Genomic DNA, 21,971 nt, shown 5'->3' on the forward strand with positions numbered 1-21,971 from the left:
AATGGGATAAAAAAGGATTAATAAATTACCCTGATTCATTCATAATACTGTAAATAATGTGGCTTTAGGAAGACCCAGATATTGCAGTCACATCCACTTGCAAACAGCTTTAATATATAAAAGAGACTACATGAAATGGAGGGGAAGTCACACTACAAACATGAGGTCACACACACGGTGGGTATGTACAAAGGCAGTGGAGACAAGCAGAGAGGGATCCAGTATAACAAAAGTAAGTACAGAGTGGCATTCAGGAGCACAACACGAGTATTTACAACAGATAACATGAAGGGGCTGTATACAATATCCCAAAAGCATGATGGGAGATGCAAATGAGCTTCCCCAGACACAGTGGTGGTTGTAGCTTGTATGGTGTCCGGGGGGGACTTCCTCTTCAGCCCCCACCTCTGCTATCCCCCTGGGCCTCGAGAATTGTGTGTCCATCTCCCCCTGTCCTCCTGCTAACAAAAAAGCCCCATTTGGCACTAACTGTCATTTAACTGGTTGGTGGGGGGGGGGGGGGGGTTGAAGGGTGGGTTTTCCCAGGGCACCATCCACTGGGTAGGACAGAATCAGACCATCTTTTTCCTTTTTGACATTCCATTCAGCCAGGGACACCCTAGTGTGCTAAACCACAGGCCCATCAGCCAGCGGCCACAGCCTCAAGTGAAGAGCTGGACTGAAAGGAAAAACAATCTGATTATAAAGCGGATCGATGTCTCTTTGTTACATTCACATGTGGAAAGATTTCAAGTCAAAAAAGAATTTGATTTATTGCATATCTGTTCTATAACAAACCAAAATGAATGAAGGGAGGATTCATCAGCAATGACGGGCGATTATTAGAGCCAGCTTCCTTCACAGTGGGGGGGGGGGGGCATGAACCCACACAGCCTGTACCTGTGCTCCCTGGCTCACAGGCATCGTGTTGGTGTCGGTGCTGCTTGTGACGCAGCTCTCTGCTCTGTGCCGTAGATGAAGCCCTGGGCCCACACAGCCTGTACCTGTGCTCCCTGGCTCACAGGCATCGTGTTGGCGGTGCCGCTTGTGACGCAGCTCTCCGCTCTGTGCCGTAGATGAAGCCCTCAAGCTCCTTGCTGGAGGAGCCGGCCTGGGAATTTGCATTTGTTTTTCTCCACCAGCGCAAGGTCTCCCAGTCACAGATACACACCTGCAGATACACACATGACCTCGCCCTCAGGGATGGGGGGGCTGAACAGCACCTCCTCCCGCCCATGGTATCCCGCCCCCTTTTCTAAGCCTCCAATCCTATTTGGGAGAGTGACGTCTGCTGGTGTCAGAAAAGGGGTTAAGCACCTGGGCGAAGTGCAGCTCAGCCAGCAGGTCTGAGCAGGTCTGTGCTCTGGGGGTCCTGCTTGGGTCCCACTCAGCCGAACCAACAGGCCAAAGGCTGGAGCCACCTGACTGGCTCACCTGCCACCTGTCCAGCCAGCACTGAGCTTCTCGCACCACGGTGCCTCCTTCAGGCATCTGCTGAAAGCTCAGCACCCACCTTATCCTGCAGCCCGACCTCCTCCTGCAGCCAGACCTCCTCCTGCAGCCAGACCTCCTCCTGCAGCCAGAACTCCTCCTGCAGCCAGAGCTCCTCCAGCAGACAGAACTTCTCTCGGCCAGGCTCGGCTAAGATAACCAGATAAGCAAGGGGTGCCATGGTGCCCTGGGAAAGTTGGAGGCTACAGGGAGGCAGGACCTAAACAAGGCTGGGTGCAGTGTGCAATTCCTGCGCAGGAATGAAAATACATGCTGCCTGCTGATAAGGCTGTGAGCGCCGCCTCTGTTCAGACAGAGATCTGAGTGGAGTTGCGTTGTGTGGGCAAGGGCAGCGGGCACATCACAGAGCCGTGCAGAAGAGGAAGCGAACAGGCGGCTGCAGTGTACCCCCACCCGCATTTCCTGGGCATGGAGGCACACGGATATGATGGTGAGCGGGACACTTACCAAATCGACTACCGGAGGATCGTGGGGGACACAGAGCCAACCTGGTCCCGGCATTCACCCAGGGAGGGCAAACACCCCCTGCACATGCTGCCCATCCATGCCAACCCTCACGGGCACAGGCACGAGACGGCGGCCCAGCGCTACAGCGCCACCCGCATCCAGGCCGGCTACGAGCCAGAGAGGTGAGCCACCCAAGCATGACTGAGAGGCTGGGAATTTGCTTATGGAAATACTGCATGCTCTCTAATGCAGAGACCCTGTGAAGGGCACCTAGGCTGGATCCAATGCATGCTGTTTGATGCAGATACTCAGCGAGGGGCCCCTAGGCTGGATCCTATGCATGCTCTCTAATGCAGATACTCAGTGAGGGGCCCCTAGGCTGGATCCTATGCATGCTGTCTGATGCAGATACTCAGTGAGGGGCCCCTAGGCTGGATCCTATGCATGCTGTCTGATGCAGATACTCAGTGAGGGGCCCCTAGGCTGGATCCTATGCATGCTGTCTGATGCAGATACTCAGTGAGGGGCCCCTAGGCTGGATCCTATGCATGCTGTCTGATGCAGATACTCAGTGAGGGGCCCCTAGGCTGGATCCTATGCATGCTGTCTGATGCAGATACTCAGTGAGGGGCCCCTAGGCTGGATCCTATGCATGCTGTCTGATGCAGATACTCAGTGAGGGGCCCCTAGGCTGGATCCTATGCATGCTGTCTGATGCAGATACTCAGTGAGGGGCCCCTAGGCTGGATCCTATGCATGCTGTCTGATGCAGATACTCAGTGAGGGGCCCCTATGCTGGATCCTATGCATGCTGTCTGATGCAGATACTCAGTGAGGGGCCCCTAGGCTGGATCCTATGCATGCTGTCTGATGCAGATACTCAGTGAGGGGCCCCTAGACTGGATCCTATGCATGACATAAAATTTTTAAATATTGGTTAATCTTGCGTGTGCTTCCAGTCAGACTGACAAGAGGATACCAGGCCATGCCTGGGTGAAATATCCTTACCTGTCTTACCCCTATATTTACAGGATGATTTAATCATTATACATACATGTACCTGTATATTTACAGATTGATTTAATCATTATACATACATGTACCTGTATATTTACAGGATGATTTAATCATTATACATACATGTACCTGTATATTTTCAGGGTGATTTAACAGTTTAACTCTTGTGTACCCATATATTTAGGAGATGTTTTAATAATCTTACTTGCGTGTACCTGTATATTTATGAGACATTTTAATAATCTTACTTGCGTGTACCTGTATATTTATGAGACATTTTAATAATTTTACCTGCGTGTACCTGTATATTTATGAGACATTTTAATAGTTTTACTTGCGTGTACCTGTATATTTATGAGACATTTTAATAATTTTACCTGCGTGTACCTGTATATTTATGAGACATTTTAATAATTTTACTTGCGTGTACCTGTATATTTATGAGACATTTTAATAATTTTACTTGCGTGTACCTGTATATTTATGAGACATTTTAATAGTTTTACCTGCATGTACCTGTATATTTATGAGACATTTTAATAGTTTTACCTGCGTGTACCTGTATATTTATGAGACCTGCTTGTTGCTGTACATTTACAGGGGGATTTAATCACTTTGCCTGTGTTGTGTCTTTTTACTATGAAACCCTGTCCAATTATTAATCTTGTGAATTAATCTCCCTGTGAAATGGCCCTGCACAAAGACTCCTGTGCTATGATTAGTGACAATCCGATTATATCAGCCTGACACCAGCGTTGATGTCCTCATAGTCGCTGATCCGTTCCATCACAGCAGGCCTGCTGGGAAAATGGAGCAGGGTTATAATTAGCACTAACTCTCATGGACATGTGATTGCACAGAAGCCAGGCACCCTGGGAATTGCAGGCGAGGCCCCTGTGGCCTCTCTCAGCTTGGCTTGCAGGTGTTCCTTCCTGGCGCTTTTGAAAACACGCCGGTGTGGGGGAGGGGGGGTAGCTTTCACAGAGGAGCTCGCTGTGTTTGTAGGTAAACAGTACTGGCTTTTCCGCAAGGTCTGAGACAAGCAGCTGTGGGAAACGGCACTTTGCACCCTGCAGACCTCCTGTCCGATACAGTAAGCTGTGACAAACCACTGGTTCCTTTGTTTTTTGTAATCAAATCATCATCTACTGCATCTATTTAGTATTTAAATATGTTGACAACTTACTCTACAAATAAAAAAGAGCGAGTTGAGGGAGGTGTAAAGACAATATCCCCACGGGGATCAATAAAGTATCGATTATTATTATTTGCACTGAGGAATTGTTTTCTTACATTTTGAGTAGACAAGCAATTTAGTTTTAACTACTTAATTATTATTATTGGGATTGTAAAAGGTGTTAAAACATCCATTTGTATTTTTCCAAATTTCCTCATAGGATGTCTTGTACGTCCTAGATTTTAAAAAGACTCATCCCTGGCTAATTTCTTTGGCTTTCAGTCCAAGCAGCATTTAAGAGGACAGCACAGAATTTGTTAATGTCTTCCAGGGAACTGAGTGCTAATGGACAGATAGGCAGACATAAACATCATATTTATCAGTACCAATTTAGCTGTTTTAATATATCAACTACACCTTGTTCATCTACATTTCACATAACACCAGTGACTAGAGGCATGCAGTCAATGTCTGTACATTTCCTATGGATCTGAAAAACTTTTCACCTTTCTGCCCGGTCATCCATCTTTCACAACATTTACCCAGTAAAAGGCTGCAGTGAATCTATCGCAGGAGAATCAAAGCAGGGAAGCCTCCCGATTCATCGCAAGGCGCATGCAATGGGGATTTTGCATAATTGCATGATTTTAGACTACAGGAAGAAACCTGTGCAAACTCTTCACACATACAGGGATTGGAACCATCAGCGCTTACTAATGAGCTACCTGCTGAGTTACCACACCTCCAACCATCCATCCATCCATCCATCCATTTACTGTAACCACTTATAATATTCAGGATCATTATAATATTCATCACACCATGATAAATATTTTGTGTAAATATTTTTCATTTAAAAGAAAATGATTAAAATTTTTAAAATCATGTATGGGAAATAAAGGTTCTCCAAAATTCTGTACTCAGCCAGTCAGTTTGTAATTTCGGGTTGTTATGTAAATAATAATATTAAAAAAACTTCCATTCCATTCCCATTGTAATGGAAATATCTCGCCAAGAGCACAGTAAAGTAAAGCTATCTGAAAATATGGCAGTTTTTTTTTTAATTAACAAGTCCTCCAAAAAGCCAGCATATTCTCAGAAAGCTTGGAGAGGGTTAGGCAGTATTGGCTTTTAAGGGTCTCTGTTGATTAGCCATATATTAATTAAAAACAACAAAGACCAGGTGGACCACTGACAGCTTAGAACATGCAAGCAGGTGACGCAGTGTGATATCTAGTGGCTCTCAGTGGATCAGCCTTCGGTCTTCAGCTTGGGATGCGAATGCCTCTGGCTGGTTCTGGCCCAGTTCTGGTCCAGTATCACTTATGTATTCAGTCACAGGACATCCCCAGACAATCTCTGCTCTTGTACGGCTGTGAGGAATTTTCATTCCTTCACGCAGGCATTCCTCAGATGACCTTGAGCCATGTTTAGTCAAAGCGTTCATCCCAAATCCTCCTTCCCTAAATAATCCACAAAAGTCTAAATACACAGTCAGATTGGAAGATCATATCATCACTGGAATAGAGTCTGCTTGGGGTAACATACTGAAGATATCATAGGGAAATATGAAATGAAAATGAGGTGATTCTGTGGATAATAAGAAGGTAAAACCTGCAGGAATAGAAGATGAACGACCTCAGTCAACAGAATCATGTTCTGATCTGAGGCAAGTGTTAAAGTAGAATTTTAGGTGAAGTTGGACAGGCCAGGAGATGCTGTCCCTGAACCAGAATCAGAAACAGTTCTAATACAGTCAGGTACCTACACGTGCATGGGGAATTCAGCCCATTTAAACAGTCATTTAAACAATATAATAACACAGAACAAGTACAGGATAACTACAGTGGATACAACAGGAAATAGAGTCATCTGTGTGATAAAGATCAAAGGTTGAAACAGGTGTGCAAGGAGCATTAAAAACAAGACAAAGAGAGCACTAAAATAACTAAAAATAACCTGGCCACACAGAACCCAAATATAAATATATATATATATATATATGAAAAGTAAATGAGATGCTTGGTGAATTAGTGTGTGTCTCGCATGGAGGTCTGAACCGTTAGTGAATCTGATTGCCACAGGGAAGAAACCATTCTGATTTTGTGACATGTTGGTCTTCATGGATATGTGATGCTGAAAACAACAGCCAGAGCTGAATTTTCTAGAGAAACAGGTGCCTGAAAGAGTGATATTAAATAACTTATGGTCCCGTCGTGGTGCACCTGCATGTTTGTTCTGGGACTTCAGCAGGCCCAGAACATTCCTAATCAGTCCAATATCTCTGTGCGCAGTCCTGCATGCTCGCTAGGATAAGGGCTCAGCCTGCAGCGTCACTGACCAGATAATTTCATATCCACGCCCATGTCAGCGTATGCCACAAAGAAAGGATCTCCGTAAAATGGGGCCATGTGCCATCAGAGGACGTTTGCATGAGTCACAGAAGCAGAAACAGACCGTTCCATGTTCCGTTTTTTATATAGTTATCAGTGTTAATTGGTTCAGATTTAACACAGCTTCACTTTACTGAACTCTGCACGTTGCCATAATTCCTCTTTCAGTCATTTATAAAAATTGTATTTCCATATTTTACATATGTAAACACAGTCTGTTCTGCTGACATCATCAAGGACAGATCAGTCTCTGATGGATGGACAGATCAGAGTCGGGGCTACTCTGTTAAACAGACTCTAGACTCCCGATACGTCTCCGGTAAGAAAGCAGCTCACGCGGAAATGCTGTTTAAAAGTACAGAAAGAGTGTCTGTTCTGTCGTGGGCTGTCAGGGAAGGGCCGGCTGGTGCACGTTGGGCTTCCGATCCGTACGTAATACACCGCATACATACATCCGAAGATCTCCCAAATGCATTAACCCTAAAAGCATGAAAGAGCCTTATGAGTACATGTACATTTACAGAAATATTTATGGACCGCTTAAAGGCAATCGGGATGCTCGGAATCCTGCGAGTCTTGCTACCACGTATAAAGAATGTGGACGTATACAATCGGATAGGCTCGCCTAGGATCGGACATGATCGGGTAAACTCTGATATAATCGGATCGACTCGGCTCGGTCCGCCCACTCGGTGCGCTCGGCGCTTCATAACCAGAACCCGGCAGCCAGCCGATCCCGCACACACCTCGGGGAGCCGGTGCTGACAGGCAGCCGTCGCGCACTCCAGGTAGAGTAGCTCTCTCTTCGTTCCCTAACGCCAAACGTGGATTAAGACCGAGATATTCCGGGCTCTGGACGGGATCTGCCGGCGTTCGGACCGGAATCGGACGGGACAATGCGCGGTACCACTCTGCCCCACAGGTCGCATCGAACCTCGTCATCATAAGCATGATCCACGGTGTAGGTGATGGTAGAATGCTAGGCTAGCTAATCCAGGGAATGATATGATGGAGACGATAGCGGAGTGGACTGACTAACCCGGGGATGCCCGATTCGGCTCGTGTGAGCTGGGTCAGACGGATCAATTCTTGGGTTCGGACTGCAAGATGTGGCTCGGTTCGTGTTACCCGTCGATGTGTTTGATCTGACTGAAATAAGACCAACTGGATCATGATATCACTGATTTAGATCCAGAAAGTATCCATAAAAGTACTTGAACTAGCAATTCTGTGACCTGAAACCTCTTGCTGGGTCTCCTATATAAGCCACAATGGAGTCAGTGTTGGGGCTTTAATAAATTTGCTGTGACATCTGGGTCCCATGACCACTGGACTGCACAGGGTCATGAGGGGGGTAACCGCTCCGGCCTCTCACATACTGACTACCTGACAGTCCCTCTGGACCACACACGGTCAGCAGGGGGGTGACCGCAGTGGTGACTGCTCCAGCCCCTCACATCTTGACTCTGACAGTCCTTCTGGACCGCACACGGTCAGGTGGGGGGTGACCGCAGCGGTTACTGCTCCAGCCCCTCACATCCAGACTCCTTGAATGGTCTCTCTCTCTTTTCCCGGCAGCATGGCGGATTACTTGATCAGCGGAGGCACTGGCTACGTCCCAGAGGATGGGCTCACTGCCCAGCAGCTCTTCTCCATCGGAGACGGCCTCACGTACAAGTAAGTCCTGTCTGGTCTGCTGTGGGGGACATGGTTTGGGCCATAGCAGAACCGATGGGGTAACCTACAAGTGAGTAACTGACCTCAGCATAGTGTGTAACTCCCAGCGGTCCGCATTCGGCCAAACGGACACCGAAACCGGGACTTGTGTGTTTTACATTTAGCAGGTGAGCAGGCTCTCTGCCCAAAGAGGAATCAACTCTGTCACTCACTTCAGGGCAGAAGTCTGTCTTTGGGGGCTTGGTGGCGCTCAGTGGCTTAGGCCTCTGTGCAAATAAATCAGATGTTGATGCAGGGCTTTTTAGTCTCCAAATGCCTGTAACCCAAGTCCTGTTACCCTGTTGTTCCTCTTGCTGGGTGCGTGCTTCCTGAATGGCGGCTCCGTGATGAGTCGGTCTGCAGCTGTCCCATGTTATAGATGTAGTACAGGAAATAACAGCAGGGGGCGCTCTTCTTAAAGGAGCCGCTATTTACTGTGACTGCTCGGCCCCTCTGCCTTCTGCTTTGCGCAGCCGTGCGCTTTCTGGGAGCACTGGGAGCTTACTAACTGGGGGTCATGCTGCCAGAGAAACTCCATCGTACCGGAAGGTTCTTAAGGCTCCAGAGCTTTTCCTGCACGCTTCAGATCCAGGCCTCTGTACAGTCATGCCATCTGCCATGTGCAGGGGGCCCATTTGTTATTCCTGGGGCTCCACTGGGGGCTCCAGTTAAAATCCCCCTCCCTCCGTCTGTGTTTGTAGCATCCTCATCAGCTGTGTCAGTGTCTGTGATGCAGGTTGTGTCTTTGATTGCCTCTCTTTCTGTGGTGCTGCTGCTTGGCTGCATCACATTAGCTAGCAAGCCAAGTCAGAAGAACATAAATAAAGAATATGCATATATTTCAATACTTAGTGTAGTGACTGTTTGTGACCAACAAGGGGCCTCAAAACCGCTGGGGCCCCAGGCAGATCGCTGCCCACCAATAATGGTGTGTCTTACCTGTGTGCATGATCACCTGACTTTTCTCTCTCTGTCCCTCACTCTAGTGATTTCCTGATTCTACCAGGTTTCATCGACTTCACGTCTGACGAAGTGGTGAGTCCCGCCCTCTTGCACCCCCCACAGGCTGTTGGGAATCCCATCTTTCCCTCAAGCTTCACTGATTGGATGAGACTGATCTGTCCTTGATGATGGCAGCAGAACAGACTGTGTTTACATATGTAAAATATGGAAAGCATGTTGCTTTAAGATCATTTACAGGCATTTTCACATTTAACTTTGTCTATTTACACGGTGAGTCATGGGGAGGTTTCTGCTGGAAACACCTGGAGGCCCTGTTTTGATTGGCTCTCAGCCAGCAGGGGACCCTTGACCCTGAAAAGCTGGTGGCGTGGGGGGGCTGGAGCATGGTGCAGGGAGGTGACCTTCACCTCGCCCCTGAACTCACCCTTACCTATGGACAGACAGAGGCAGCCTTCTCATCTGAGCCTTGCCAGTCCACACAGGCCTCATGTGTAAACATGACCCCTAAAGGCCCTCACTGGACAGCAGCCACACACACTGTTCACTGCTGTTTGTACAGTATAGCGCCTGGGCCTCTTAGCCAAGCTTAGATCAGCTCTTCGAGGTGCCAGGCTCAGCTCTGCATCGTCCCGTTTGCCACAGAGCTTTTCCATTCGCCGTGAATTTTAGGACCATTTCTGCTTTTCGAGTGCTGTTGCGGTGATTTTTTTCCAGTTTTCATTCTTCAGGGCATCTACTGTACTTAGACCCATTCATTTACTGTGCAGTGCCATTCCTCTGCCGCTCCTCCATGGGAAGGCGCCTGCATATCGACATTAACGATCCCGCTCCATCTAACCCCCGGATGTTGGCAGTTGTGTAGCTCAGAATCCCAGCAGCAGAGATGATTACATGCACAGCTTGTGTTACTGATGAATAGTCATGGCTGCCCAGAATGCTGTCTGTCTGTGAACTCTGTTACTATTTTTCAGTCAGCTCCTCTTGGCGGCTCTGTGTCAGGTCTTATTTTCTGGGTAGTAGGAAACACTGGAGGGGGAGAATCTTACTGTTTCCTGTGAGTAAGATGAGGGGCATCCCAGGCCGCTACCTCATTCTATCGTTAGTGAGAAATACCCGAGGAGGAGATTCCCACACTGTTTCCTGTGAGTAAGATGAGGGGCATCCCAGGTCGCTACCTCATTCTATCGTTAGTGGGAAATACCCGAGGAGGAGATTCCCACACTGCTTCCTGTGAGTAAGATGAGGGGTATCCCAAGCTGCTACCTCATTCTATCATTAATGGGAAATACCCGAGGAGGAGATTCCCACACTGTTTCCTATGAGTAAGATGAGGGGTATCCCAGGCCGCTACCTCATTCTATCGTTAATGGGAAACACTCCAGGGGGAGATTCCCACACTGCTTCCTATGAGTAAGATGAGGGGTATCCCTGGCCGCTACCTCATTCTATCGTTAATGGGAAACACTCCAGGGGGAGATTCCCACACTGCTTCCTATGAGTAAGATGAGGGGTATCCCTGGCCGCTACCTTATTCTATCGTTAATGGGAAGCATTTGAGGGGGAGATTCCCACACTGTTTCCTGTGAGTAAGGAAGTATGATTTCTGTGAATAAAATGAGGGTGGACAGAGATGATTCTTCTTGTGGTCTTGCACACTAGAAGTGTGTCTTGGAATATGATGTAAATTTGAAATAATTTGCATTTGAATTACAGATACCTGGCAGATATATGTAAGTTAAGTAGCATAAGTTTCACACTAAAGCAGTGTGCCTGCTCTGCAGAGTACTCTCTAAATAGGTTCCCATTAATGTGAGAGCGAAGGTGTTTATTTTGAATATCTACCTTCCAGGACTTGACCTCTGCTCTGACCAGGAAAATCTCCTTGAAGACCCCACTGATCTCCTCACCCATGGACACTGTGACAGAGTCGTCTATGGCCGTTGCCATGGCGGTAAGTAGTCTCCACCAGAGTTGGGTAATTCAGGTCCAGAGAGTAAAAGACCAGACCGGGATTTTGTTTCAACCAACCAGTTGAGTCTGTGACTGTGACTCTTTATGCACTGGTTGGTTGAACTAAGATCTTGGTCTGGACTCTCTGGACCTAAATGACCCAACTCTGGCCCACCTGTTATCTGTGTTCCCAGCTCATGGGAGGCATCGGCATCATCCACCACAACTGCACACCCGAGTTCCAAGCCAACGAGGTGCGGAAGGTCAAGGTAAGGTGGGGGGGTGCGATGGGGCCACAATGGGGCATCAGGCACACAAGCGGGACACCTCAGGACTCCGTCTTGTCCATCGCGCTGCAGAAATTCGAGCAGGGCTTCATCACAGATCCCGTGGTCATGAGCCCGCGTCACACCGTCGGTGACGTCTTTGAGGCCAAAGTGCGGCACGGCTTCTCCGGGATCCCTGTCACCGAGACGGGCAAGATGGGCAGCAAGCTAGTGGGCATCGTAACCTCGCGCGACATCGACTTCCTGTCCGAGAAGGACTATGGCCGTGCCTTGGAGGAGGTGTGTGGCGGTGGGGGGCAGGGACGGGGTTTTGTTGGGGGCTGAGTTAGATTTATCACCTTTGATGACTGCGGTCTTTACATTGGGCAAATATTTTACACACCTGTATGACTGTCAACTGGCAGGACTGAGCTTGTAAAAAAGGCATGGCTTGAAAATATAAAGTTTACTTTTTAAAATGAATCCCCTGCCCCAATCCCTGGGAGATCCTGCTCTGTGAACGACTTGTGTTTTTTTTTAGTTAGAATTTAAATAATTTATGCAGCAATGATTCACTGCTCTGCTCATGGTCCATTGTCGTGCAGACCATGACCAAGAGGGAAGATCTGGTCGTTGCACCTGCAGGGGTTACGCTGAAGGAGGCCAATGACATTCTGCAGCGCAGTAAGAAAGGTGAGAGTAACTGGGTCACCAGTCAGTCCTTGGGGGGTTAAGCACATGCCCATGACAGATCTACTGTGAAAGTTCTGGAAAGTTCTTACATGGTCTGTCTTGGATCAGGGAAGCTGCCCATTGTGAATGACAGTGATGAGCTGGTGGCCATCATCGCTCGCACGGACCTGAAAAAGAATCGGGATTACCCGCTGGCTTCCAAGGACTCGCGCAAGCAGCTGCTGTGTGGTGCTGCCATTGGGACCCGGGAGGACGACAAGTACCGACTGGACCTGCTCATGCAGGCCGGTGTGGATGTGGTGGTTCTGGTGGGTTCGGGCCCTTCTGTAAGTGCTAGTTGTTGACTAAAGTTCAGATCCATCCCTTTCTTTATAAGTACCACCCCAAACTGTCTGGATATATGGCTGTTTACTTATGTTCACCTATTATTCGCACATCTTAGTTTCTTTTATTTTTACTATCTCTGTTTTACTTCTTATTCCATTTATTGTTTTTTTGTACTTTTCTCTTGGTGTTTAAGTGTAATTGTAAACTCCATGCCTCCACCAGCACCACAACACCTCCTTGTACTTTTTTGATTCTGATAAAGACTAAAAACACAGTTATAGACCACTGTGATTTTTCTTCCCCCACCTGACAGGATTCCTCGCAAGGGAACTCCGTTTATCAGATCAACATGATCAACTACATTAAGCAGAAATCGCCCGAGCTGCAGGTCATCGGGGGCAACGGTGGGTCACAGCCTAGGGGACACTTCCTCTCTGTTCGGTGCCGGGAGGTGACGTCCCCTGCTGACGGTGTCCCCTTGTGTCTCTAGTGGTGACAGCAGCACAGGCCAAGAACCTGATCGATGCCGGTGTGGACGCCCTTAGGGTGGGGATGGGCTGCGGTTCCATCTGCATCACGCAGGAAGGTCGGGGGTGGGAGGAACCCTAGGAGAGCTGGCCCGTATCGCCAGAGTGTCCCCAGTCGCTCAGCACCCTGTCCCCTGTGTCTCCCACAGTGATGGCATGTGGTCGGCCGCAGGGGACCTCGGTCTACAAGGTGGCGGAGTATGCGCGGCGCTTCGGGGTGCCTGTCATCGCTGACGGCGGCATCCAGACCGTGGGCCATGTGGTCAAGGCGCTCGCCCTGGGGGCGTCGACGGGTACGCTGGAGGACGCCAGGGGATGGGCACCACCCGTTCGGTCACACAGACTCCTGAGCTCTTAAACTTCACCCCCCAGTGATGATGGGCTCCCTGCTGGCCGCCACCACGGAGGCCCCTGGCGAATATTTCTTCTCGGACGGCGTTCGCCTGAAGAAGTATCGCGGCATGGGCTCACTGGATGCCATGGAGAAGAACAGCAGCAGCCAGAAGCGCTACTTCAGGTCAGGCTTGGGGGCGGACTGTGGCTCCAGAGCGCCCTCTGCTGGCTGTGCTGCCTACTGCATCTGAACTCCACTCTACCTTTGTGCTTCAAACAGCGAGGGAGACAAGGTAAAGGTGGCCCAGGGGGTGTCCGGCTCCGTTCAGGACAAGGGATCCATCCACAAGTTTGTCCCCTACCTGATCGCTGGGATCCAACATGGCTGCCAGGACATCGGGGCCAAGAGCCTGTCCATCCTGCGGTGAGCCGTGCTGACGGAGATGCCCGGTGGTGGGGGGTCCTGGTCAATTCTGAGTGGTGAATAAAGCTCTTGGTTTGTAGGTCAATGATGTACTCTGGGGAGCTGAAGTTTGAAAAGAGGACCATGTCTGCGCAGGTGGAGGGGGGCGTGCACGGCCTGCACTCGTAAGTCCCCCCCCCCCCTATGACCATGCCCCCCCCCCATTCCACATGCGATGGCCCGGTGCTGACTGTTTGGAATGCCGTGTCACATGGGCGTCACATGACTGTTTCTCCCTTCTTCCCCCTGCCTCATGCACTCACTGTAGGTATACCTATGTTCCATGTGAGTATCTCAGCATCAGCCTCTGACACATGATCACAGTGCCGTTTCTGGTGTGCTGATGTGCTCTACGGGCCGAGGGGGATCCGGGATCTTTCTGGGGAAGGTTTTGGATCTCCGGGTGAGAGACCCGAGGCAGAGTTTTTTTTCCCTCGATCCTGACGCTCTGTCCGACCATCCTGGCCAATCCCCTCCCTCCCCGCTGAGCTTTGCAGCTACGCAGCCAGAAAGCGAGCTGTCGATCATGCGTTTGTCTGGACCCACATACGCAGCGCTCTTCCTGAAATTCCATGCCTTGTGTTCCTTCCCCGCAGTTGGAGTACAGACCCCAGCCCCGGTAATGTGCTTAAGGGTGTAAAAACATGGCCTGTGTGAGAGCTGGCTCGGGTTCGGGTAAACGGGGGAGTGTGGGCCTGTCTGACGCTAACCGCTAAGTGCTCTGTGCTCTGTGAAGATCACTGCTGGTTTGTTCCCACAGCGGTTTATCAGCTCTTTCTGCAGCTGTTTTAACATGGGTTTTCTGCCAATTTGATCCCTCTGAAGACCTTTTCTAATGCAGCTAACAGCGTGGTTTCTGCTCGCTGCTGCTATCGCTGTAACTGTGACCCCTCCTGACCTTATTTATCTGACGCTTCCCCCACAGTTACGAGAAACGGCTGTACTGAAAGCGGAGAGAATGCACTGACAAGGGCCGCCGCTGGGGCCACGAGCACAACCGTGCCCAGACAGAACGGACACCTCTGAATAGCTTTTCACTACAGACTCGCACAATCTGCGACCTGCGGATAATCAGGGCTGGGGCGCCTCTCCCACCCCTCCGGTGTCACCCCCGAGACACACGTTAAGGCTTACCCAAAGGAAACACCACCATAATCAGCCACCAAAACAACGACGCCGCACCCTGCGTCCTGGCAACCCCCTGTGTTAGTGGCTTTAAATGCTACATGGTGTGTGGCTGCATTTCCCATGATGCCGTGCGACAGCCGGACATTGCCTCGTGGCTGGTGGGCTCTCGACTGCCCCGGCCCGGATACAGATGTCCTCTCCCTGGCTTTGTGTGTGATGTCACTCTCTACCTGGTGATATCGTCCTGGGCCTCGGTGCCATTCTCTGCACTTCCTTGCAAATACGGGTGATGAGACTGAGAATGTTTGCTCACGTTTCCCCCCAACCCCCCCCCCCCATACCTAGCCCCCTTCTGCCCATTTGCTGGAGCTTTTTCATTAACCAATCTGCGAACTCCTCCACTATAAAGGGTCACCCCCCCCCCCATTTTCCTTGAGGATTTAATTTGAAGGACTCTTTGACATTGTACTTTATGGCACAAAAAGGAAACAAAATCAAACATATGCACACATCACAGAATTGTCCAAGTCTACATAACGTGTTTCATCCTCCAGGTGTGTATGTGGGGGTTTGGGGGGAGCCGTGACACCTGGGTGCTCCTGGGGGGTCAGGAGTGACAGGGCACTAACCGAATGCTCCTACCATGGTGTTTCAAATGATTATATTATAAAATTTGTTCATCCTTTCTTTGCGTAACTCTTCTTCTGGTAGTTCCCTCTAGTGTTGTTTGCACTAGCTTTGGTTTATTTTCATCCCCCTTTTATTATGTGTGTCATGTTTGTGGTTGTGGCACTGCTAGACTCCATCATCACACTGGGGTTGCTGCGGAGCTCTGTGTTCCATCCATCCATCCACTGTCCAACCCGCTTATCCTACTGGGTCGCGGGGGGTCCGGAGCCTATCCCGGAACCAATGGGCACGGAGCTCTGTGTTTTGTAGCTTAAACAGAACGTGACGTTTCCAGCTTTCATTTTTCGGTGGTTTTAGCTGACCGTGTTGGCACTTTGCTGGCGCCTGCTGTAGACTTAGCGGCCAATAGCAGGGGGAGCAGTGTCCCGTAGGGGGCTCTGCTCTCGACCGGCTCTGTTTTTGTTGCCCCGACCAGAACAGGACACGCGTCAGCAATGATACAATCTTTTCATTTAGTTACAGTGTCAGATCACATTTAAGGGCTCCGGCTGCAGTCTGATCCCGCTGCGCGTGTCAGTGTGGGACTCAGCAGCCTCAACCTTCCCAAGACCGACCGTCTTGCTGTCTCACAAGCTTCTTTTTCCGTTTCCGCTGCATAGGTCTGTTTGTCGTCCAGCTTCATGGGTCGGCTTTTATGCTTTTTTTACACTGTATATCATGTCTCCACTTATGTCCTGTCTTTCTTTAGACTGAATCTTATATATTGTAAAAAAAAAAATAAAGTCCCCTTTTTAAAACTACTTCAGCTGCAGCCACATTAAGCTGGTGTCTCTTTTTTAACCAAACTGCTTTTTAACCAAACTGTGACATGTTTATATAATTCTTATTAAACCTGGCCAGCATATCAGTCCTTAGTTTTCCACAAAATAAAAATGTAGTTGAGGTACAACAATAATTCCATCCGCACACTTATTGCTCCACTATTTCCGCACTTGTGTATAACTTCCATGCGACTGCCAGTGCTTGTGTTCAGCCAATCAGCAAGTTTATCGCTGTAAGCCCCTCCCCAAGTTGGTGTTCGAAGGAAAAGTACCTCGTCGGTGTCCGAATTCTGCTCACCATAACTACAACTGTTCTTCCTCTACTCTTTTGTTATCGATTGCTGATCCGTGAAAGCCTTTTTGTTTGGAGGTGTAATGATGTTATCCTACACTTTGGATAAAAAATACATAACATGTACAATGTAATAGCATCCCATTAAGTGTGCACACAAGCTATATGTACTGCCTCGGACCGCAAGTAATTAAGAAGATACATGCAGTTTCACTCCATTTACAAGATAATACTGTTGGTGCTGGACGTTTTTGAGATGTGGAGAGATTCGTGTGTGGAAAAACAAGGGTTATTATCCTGAGGAGCAGGAGTTGTCTAATAGATGACAGGTTAATCAGGTGGAACACCATGCCATGCTTAATGCGTGTTCTTCCAGACAAAGGGAGGAACTGGGACTCACTAACTCACGGGAGTTCCTGGAGCACAGGGAAGCCCATGCTTTACAGCAGACTGCAGTGTTTTATTTTTATTAAAATAATAGTAAATGATGCCTGACACGGCTACGGTCTAAATTTTAGGGAGGACTCAGCGGCCCTGTTTACACATGGTTTTAAAATGCGTATTGAGCGAACGGATTATGAGCTGACAGCACAGACACCTCCCCGTTTACGCCTGTGTCTATCATGCCTCTCCAGAGTGTCCAGCTTATTTCGTTACTGCCCCGCGCACAGTTACTGTAACGTCCTTGTCTGGGACTCATCCAGGACGCATTAGCGTTTACACTACAAAAGATATATGGTCAAAATGCGTCCAGATTCATAAGTGGTAGAAGTAAAGAAACACGTCTGACACATCCACTGTTTCAAGGGAAAAATTGTAAATTAGCTTCTTACTAGTGGTGAACCAACAATTAGTTACAGACACTCATACCGGGCTGATGCACGCGGTACTGGGGCCGGGAATATCAGGCAGTGGACTAAACCACTGTGAGAGAGAGGGTGGAAAAGGAATCTTTAAAACTAAAAGTGCTTTAATTACAGATTAATATAATACTTACAATTACACAGTTCGGTTAAAATAATATATTTTGGGGATAACTCTCATGAGGGGGGTTCCTGACCCCTCTGTCCCCTATGCCAACGAGCATTGTTCATGGATCAGCATCGTTTGCCCCGCCCACTAACATGGGCGCGTCCGAATTAACTGCAGGTTTTGTTTGCTGTGATCCATGAGGAGGGAGCGGTATGTACGAATTCTCAGCGTCGATGGAAAAGCAGGCAGACATATTCCTTTCTCCGAAATTCAGCAGTATATAACCGATGGCTACACTGTCCCATAAGGCCACGGGAGCTGCAGCCACAGAGGAGGATCGTCGCTTGCCAGAAATTTGTGTGAAGATGGAGGAGGAAGTGCCGACTCTGTACGAACGTCAGTAGAGAGCAATAGCCGGATCCTTACGTTCACTCGATCGAATATGTATTTTTTTCCCATTCAAAGTATTTAACAGTTTTTACATTTCGCGGGTATAAAGCTACGTCATCGGTAAACATATGGGTAAGGTTTTGTGCACGAACGTGACCCCAGTGTATCCCAGTGCATTGCTTCTGCTATCATGCATACAAACCAGCAGGCCTGAGTACTGGTGCGCTCGGGTCGCAAGCTTCTGACGAAATGCGGCATCTAGTATGTAAGTACTCTGTGTCGGACGCACTTCTTTTTATTTTAAACTGTTTAAAACTTTTTCGGGCTGCCTGAGCCACGGTATGGAAAATGATTCAAGACGATACTACACAAGTAAACTTCAGCGTTTGAATACGTTTTTTACTGCTTATTACAATACGATGGTTTTGTGATAAAGTAACAAAAATGTTTCCGTCCGAATTTCCAAAATTGAGATTGATTTTTATGAGCTGCGTTCGCTGCTCGCTTTGAAATTCTGAGAGCTATATTATGCAAGAGGCATGGGGGCAAGTTGTCTCACTAATTATTTGACATTTTAATGAGCAATTTAATATCCAGCATTTTATTCTTAAACACTAACAGATATGTAGAAGCTTACTAGTAAGCCATACTTAGGCTATCCCATATGGTCAATGTATAAAATCAATAGAACTTATATACATTTATTGGATAGTTTAAACTTATTGAAAACACATTAGAGAACACTGGAAACAATATTGTTTAATATTAATATACATATAATTTCATTAAAGACAGAGAAATTCTTAAACCTATTTCAGTTGAAGGCTATGTTAAAGCTAATTGGTCGATATGGCAATAATACATGTGGATGCTATGCTATTATGACTTGTGTGAATTGGATGAGTTATTCTATTGTAAATACGAACCAGTTTTACAGGTTACGGTAGGTTCTTTTAGAACAAAAACTAGCATAACGGTTTTTTCATATAATTGGTCAAAATTATAAAATATTCAGTTGCCTCAGAATGTCTTGTGAAAAGCAATCACGTGAATATGTCAGAAAAGGTGGATGTGATTTACTGTGACAGTATTTCTTACCAGTAACCTGCTGCTGTGTGACAATTTGCCCCTGTGACACTTAGTCCTCTCTTACTAGATACATAGACCATACAAAAGGACATTAACTGAACATAAGCTGTCTGCCTGGGCCCATTTCTTCAGCCATGGAAATAGCTTTAAAGGGACGGTCACAGTGATCTGGTTGGGGAAAGCAGGAAAGGCACCGTAGTCACGCATTTATTTTACAGAGAATTTTATATTGCGGCAGGTCCTTCCCTGGCGAAATAGTCTGAAGCGGAACTCCGATAGGAAGGTAATGCCTTGGGGGGAGAAAACGTATACATTGTGGGGAAAAATGTCAGGCTTTGGGTTGTACTGTAATCTCGCTACACTTTCATCTCCAAGATATTTGTCATTTTCTATTGTTCTTGACATGGACTTAGTGCCACTAGCAAAAACAAACACGCTTAACTGTATAAAATATGCTTTTACTAAAGTTACCGTTTATGTAACCAGCACATGACCTTCCTTTATGGTTACTTTGTGCGTGTTAAACATGTTTCAGTTATTCATTAATAAAATGTTTTGAAAATGGCAGAGCCTCTAGTGCTTTTTTTCCCCCTCCACAGACTGTCACAATGATGTCTATGTCAGCCATCCTGAGTGGTGTCACCGCTCACAAAATCAGCAAAACCATCACGTTTTTATTGAATGAATCGGTGGTGTTGAGTTGGCCACCACAGGGTGGCGCCAGACCCTTGCTGCTGCTGCTGCCCTGGCTGGGATCTCAGCCTCGGGGCTTGGCCAAATACTGTGACATATACCTGCGTAGCGGCTTTGATGTGCTCATCGTGGAGAGCCGGGTCAGCCAGTTCCTTTGGCCGAAATGGGGCCTTGACTATGGCATGAAGGTTCTGGAGGTGCTGCAGAGCGACAGGTTTGTGCGGCGCCCCCTACTGGTGCATGCTTTCTCAGTAGGGGGCTATACCTTCAGCCAGCTGCTGGTCCACATCTACAGAAATCCCCAGCAGTATGACGGCCTGATTCGCAGGCTCCGAGGGCAGGTTTACGACAGCCTGGTGATGGGTTCCCTGGATCGCATGGCCGTAGGTCAGTAGAGCCGCCTCACTCCACGGACCTGCACATCCGCAGTCTGGGTTGGATGACTCTTTATCAGAGTGTATATAACACCTGTCAAATGTTTAAGCTAAGTATGTAAAGCTTGGCACAGACATGCTTGCCTACGGTCAGACTACCAGCTTTAATGTCATTCAGTGAAATCCAGCATTTGAAAATGTGACAGCTTTTTGTGTTGTGGCTAATAATCTTGTCCTCTCTGTAGGTCTGGGGAGGAGTTTGCTTCCCCAGGGGGAGAACCTTGTGCGGGCGGCCAGCATGCTGTACTTTCGAGCTTTCAAGAGAGACACGGTGGACTACTTTAACATGAACATCGACATCTTCTGGCACCACCCCATTCAGGCACCTGCACTCTTCTTCTCCTGTGAGAATGACCCAATGTGTGACCATCTCAAGATGAAGGAGATGATTGAGGACTGGCAGAAGCGAGGCATGAGGGTGGACTGCAAGGCGTGGAAGGACTCCACCCATGCAGGACACCTGCGAGATCACCCTCAGCAGTACCTCTCCACGCTTCAGGAGTTCATACAGTCTCTCAGCATGGTTCCTCTCAAAGCCAAAATGTGATGACCAGCCTTTGTTTCCGGCTGAAAACAAACACTGTACATGTGTTTGTTTCCTTCAAGTAGTAACTGATAAGTGTAGGAGAAACAATATTAAAATGTTCTGTTTTGTCCTAAGGCACAGACTTTGTTTACACTCAATAAAGATACGATGGGTGGGGATTTCAGACTATTTTCTGAAGTGGATGTGGATACCTGGGTGTGAAAGGTTTGTTTGTTTGAATGGCGTATTGTATGTATGTATGATGGGGTCCTGTATTGTATAAGCAGTACATGCAGACCACTCAGACACACGCAGTTCTGTAGGTGTGACACCACAGTGCTTCCTACACATTTTTATCTATGGGCTACAGGTAAAGCTTTAAAACATTTACTACATGAAAAATGTCAATTGTAACATTACAACCACGAACTACAATTTATGGTATCATGATATCATTGATGTGATGTGTAAATGAGCGATAAACCCATCGCACAAATGTCACAACCATTGGTTTCAACAAAAGAACATTTACTGACGCACAGTAAACATTCAATAACTGCTAAAGGCTAAACTGTCATGTAGTTATTATAAACATAGAACAGGTGAGAGCGGGTGTGATTGTGGGAATGTAAGTTTGTGAATGAGATGGAAGGATGGAAACAGCAGTGCAGAGGGGAAAGGGCCTGCAGATCATTGGTGGATGGGGGCGGCACAGTGTCGACAGCTGGCAGCACGGGGGCGGCACTCTGTCGACAGCTGGCGGCACGTGGGTGGCACACTGTCGACAGCTGGCGGCACGTGGGGCGGCACACTGTCGACAGCTGGCGGCACGGGGGCGGCACACTGTCGACAGCTGGCGGCACGCGTGCGGCACACTGTCGACAGCTGGCGGCACGGGGGCGGCACACTGTCGACAGCTGGCGGCACGCGTGCGGCACACTGTCGACAGCTGGCGGCACGGGGGCGGCACACTGTCGACAGCTGGCGGCACGCGTGCGGCACACTGTCGACAGCTGGCGGCATGGGGGTGGCACACTGGCGGCACGGGGGCGGCACACTGTCGACAGCTGGCAGCATGTGGGGTGGCACACTGTCGACAGCTGGCAGCACGGGGGCGGCACACTGTCGACAGCTGGCAGCACGGGGGCGGCACACTGTCGACAGCTGGCAGCATGCGTGCGGCACACTGTCGACAGCTGGCAGCACGGGGGT

At 48.4% G+C, this 21,971-nt stretch overlaps 2 protein-coding genes across 8 annotated transcripts; both read left to right on the forward strand.

Moving 5' to 3' along the window:
* The first annotated feature begins 1,773 nt into the window (after positions 1–1,773).
* On the forward strand, positions 1,774–16,342 carry LOC111836008 (inosine-5'-monophosphate dehydrogenase 1b-like). 4 transcript variants are annotated; one of them, XR_011989541.1, is made up of 16 exons: positions 1,774–2,141; positions 8,125–8,223; positions 9,249–9,297; positions 11,075–11,176; positions 11,370–11,444; positions 11,535–11,741; positions 12,047–12,134; positions 12,243–12,460; positions 12,775–12,865; positions 12,952–13,047; positions 13,138–13,281; positions 13,361–13,505; positions 13,602–13,745; positions 13,826–13,909; positions 14,053–14,187; positions 14,710–16,342. XR_011989541.1 is itself a non-coding variant. In XM_023796884.2 (16 exons), exons 1-16 carry the CDS (start codon positions 1,921–1,923, stop codon positions 14,808–14,810), a joined length of 1,881 nt encoding a protein of 626 aa, XP_023652652.1. In that variant the 5' UTR covers positions 1,774–1,920; the 3' UTR covers positions 14,811–16,342. The 4 variants fall into 4 exon arrangements, 3 of the variants coding, with proteins under 3 accessions (XP_023652652.1, XP_023652653.1, XP_023652654.1); XM_023796884.2 differs by having other exon boundaries at positions 14,053–14,069; XM_023796885.2 differs by having other exon boundaries at positions 12,243–12,442; positions 14,053–14,069.
* A 1,023-nt stretch (positions 16,343–17,365) lies between these two features.
* LOC111836009 (transmembrane protein 53) lies at positions 17,366–20,938 on the forward strand. Of its 4 annotated transcripts, XM_023796891.2 has the most exons (5): positions 17,366–18,282; positions 19,345–19,389; positions 19,706–20,013; positions 20,095–20,186; positions 20,419–20,938. In XM_023796891.2, exons 3-5 carry the CDS (start codon positions 19,715–19,717, stop codon positions 20,778–20,780), a joined length of 753 nt encoding a protein of 250 aa, XP_023652659.1. In that variant the 5' UTR covers positions 17,366–18,282; positions 19,345–19,389; positions 19,706–19,714; the 3' UTR covers positions 20,781–20,938. The 4 variants fall into 4 exon arrangements, with proteins under 4 accessions (XP_023652659.1, XP_023652658.1, XP_023652656.1 ...); XM_023796890.2 differs by having other exon boundaries at positions 17,501–18,023; positions 19,706–20,186; XM_023796887.2 differs by having other exon boundaries at positions 17,502–18,282; positions 19,706–20,186.
* Positions 20,939–21,971: the final 1,033 nt, after the last annotated feature.

This window comes from Paramormyrops kingsleyae, chromosome 3, assembly GCF_048594095.1.
Source record: "Paramormyrops kingsleyae isolate MSU_618 chromosome 3, PKINGS_0.4, whole genome shotgun sequence".
Lineage (NCBI taxonomy): Eukaryota > Metazoa > Chordata > Actinopteri > Osteoglossiformes > Mormyridae > Paramormyrops > Paramormyrops kingsleyae.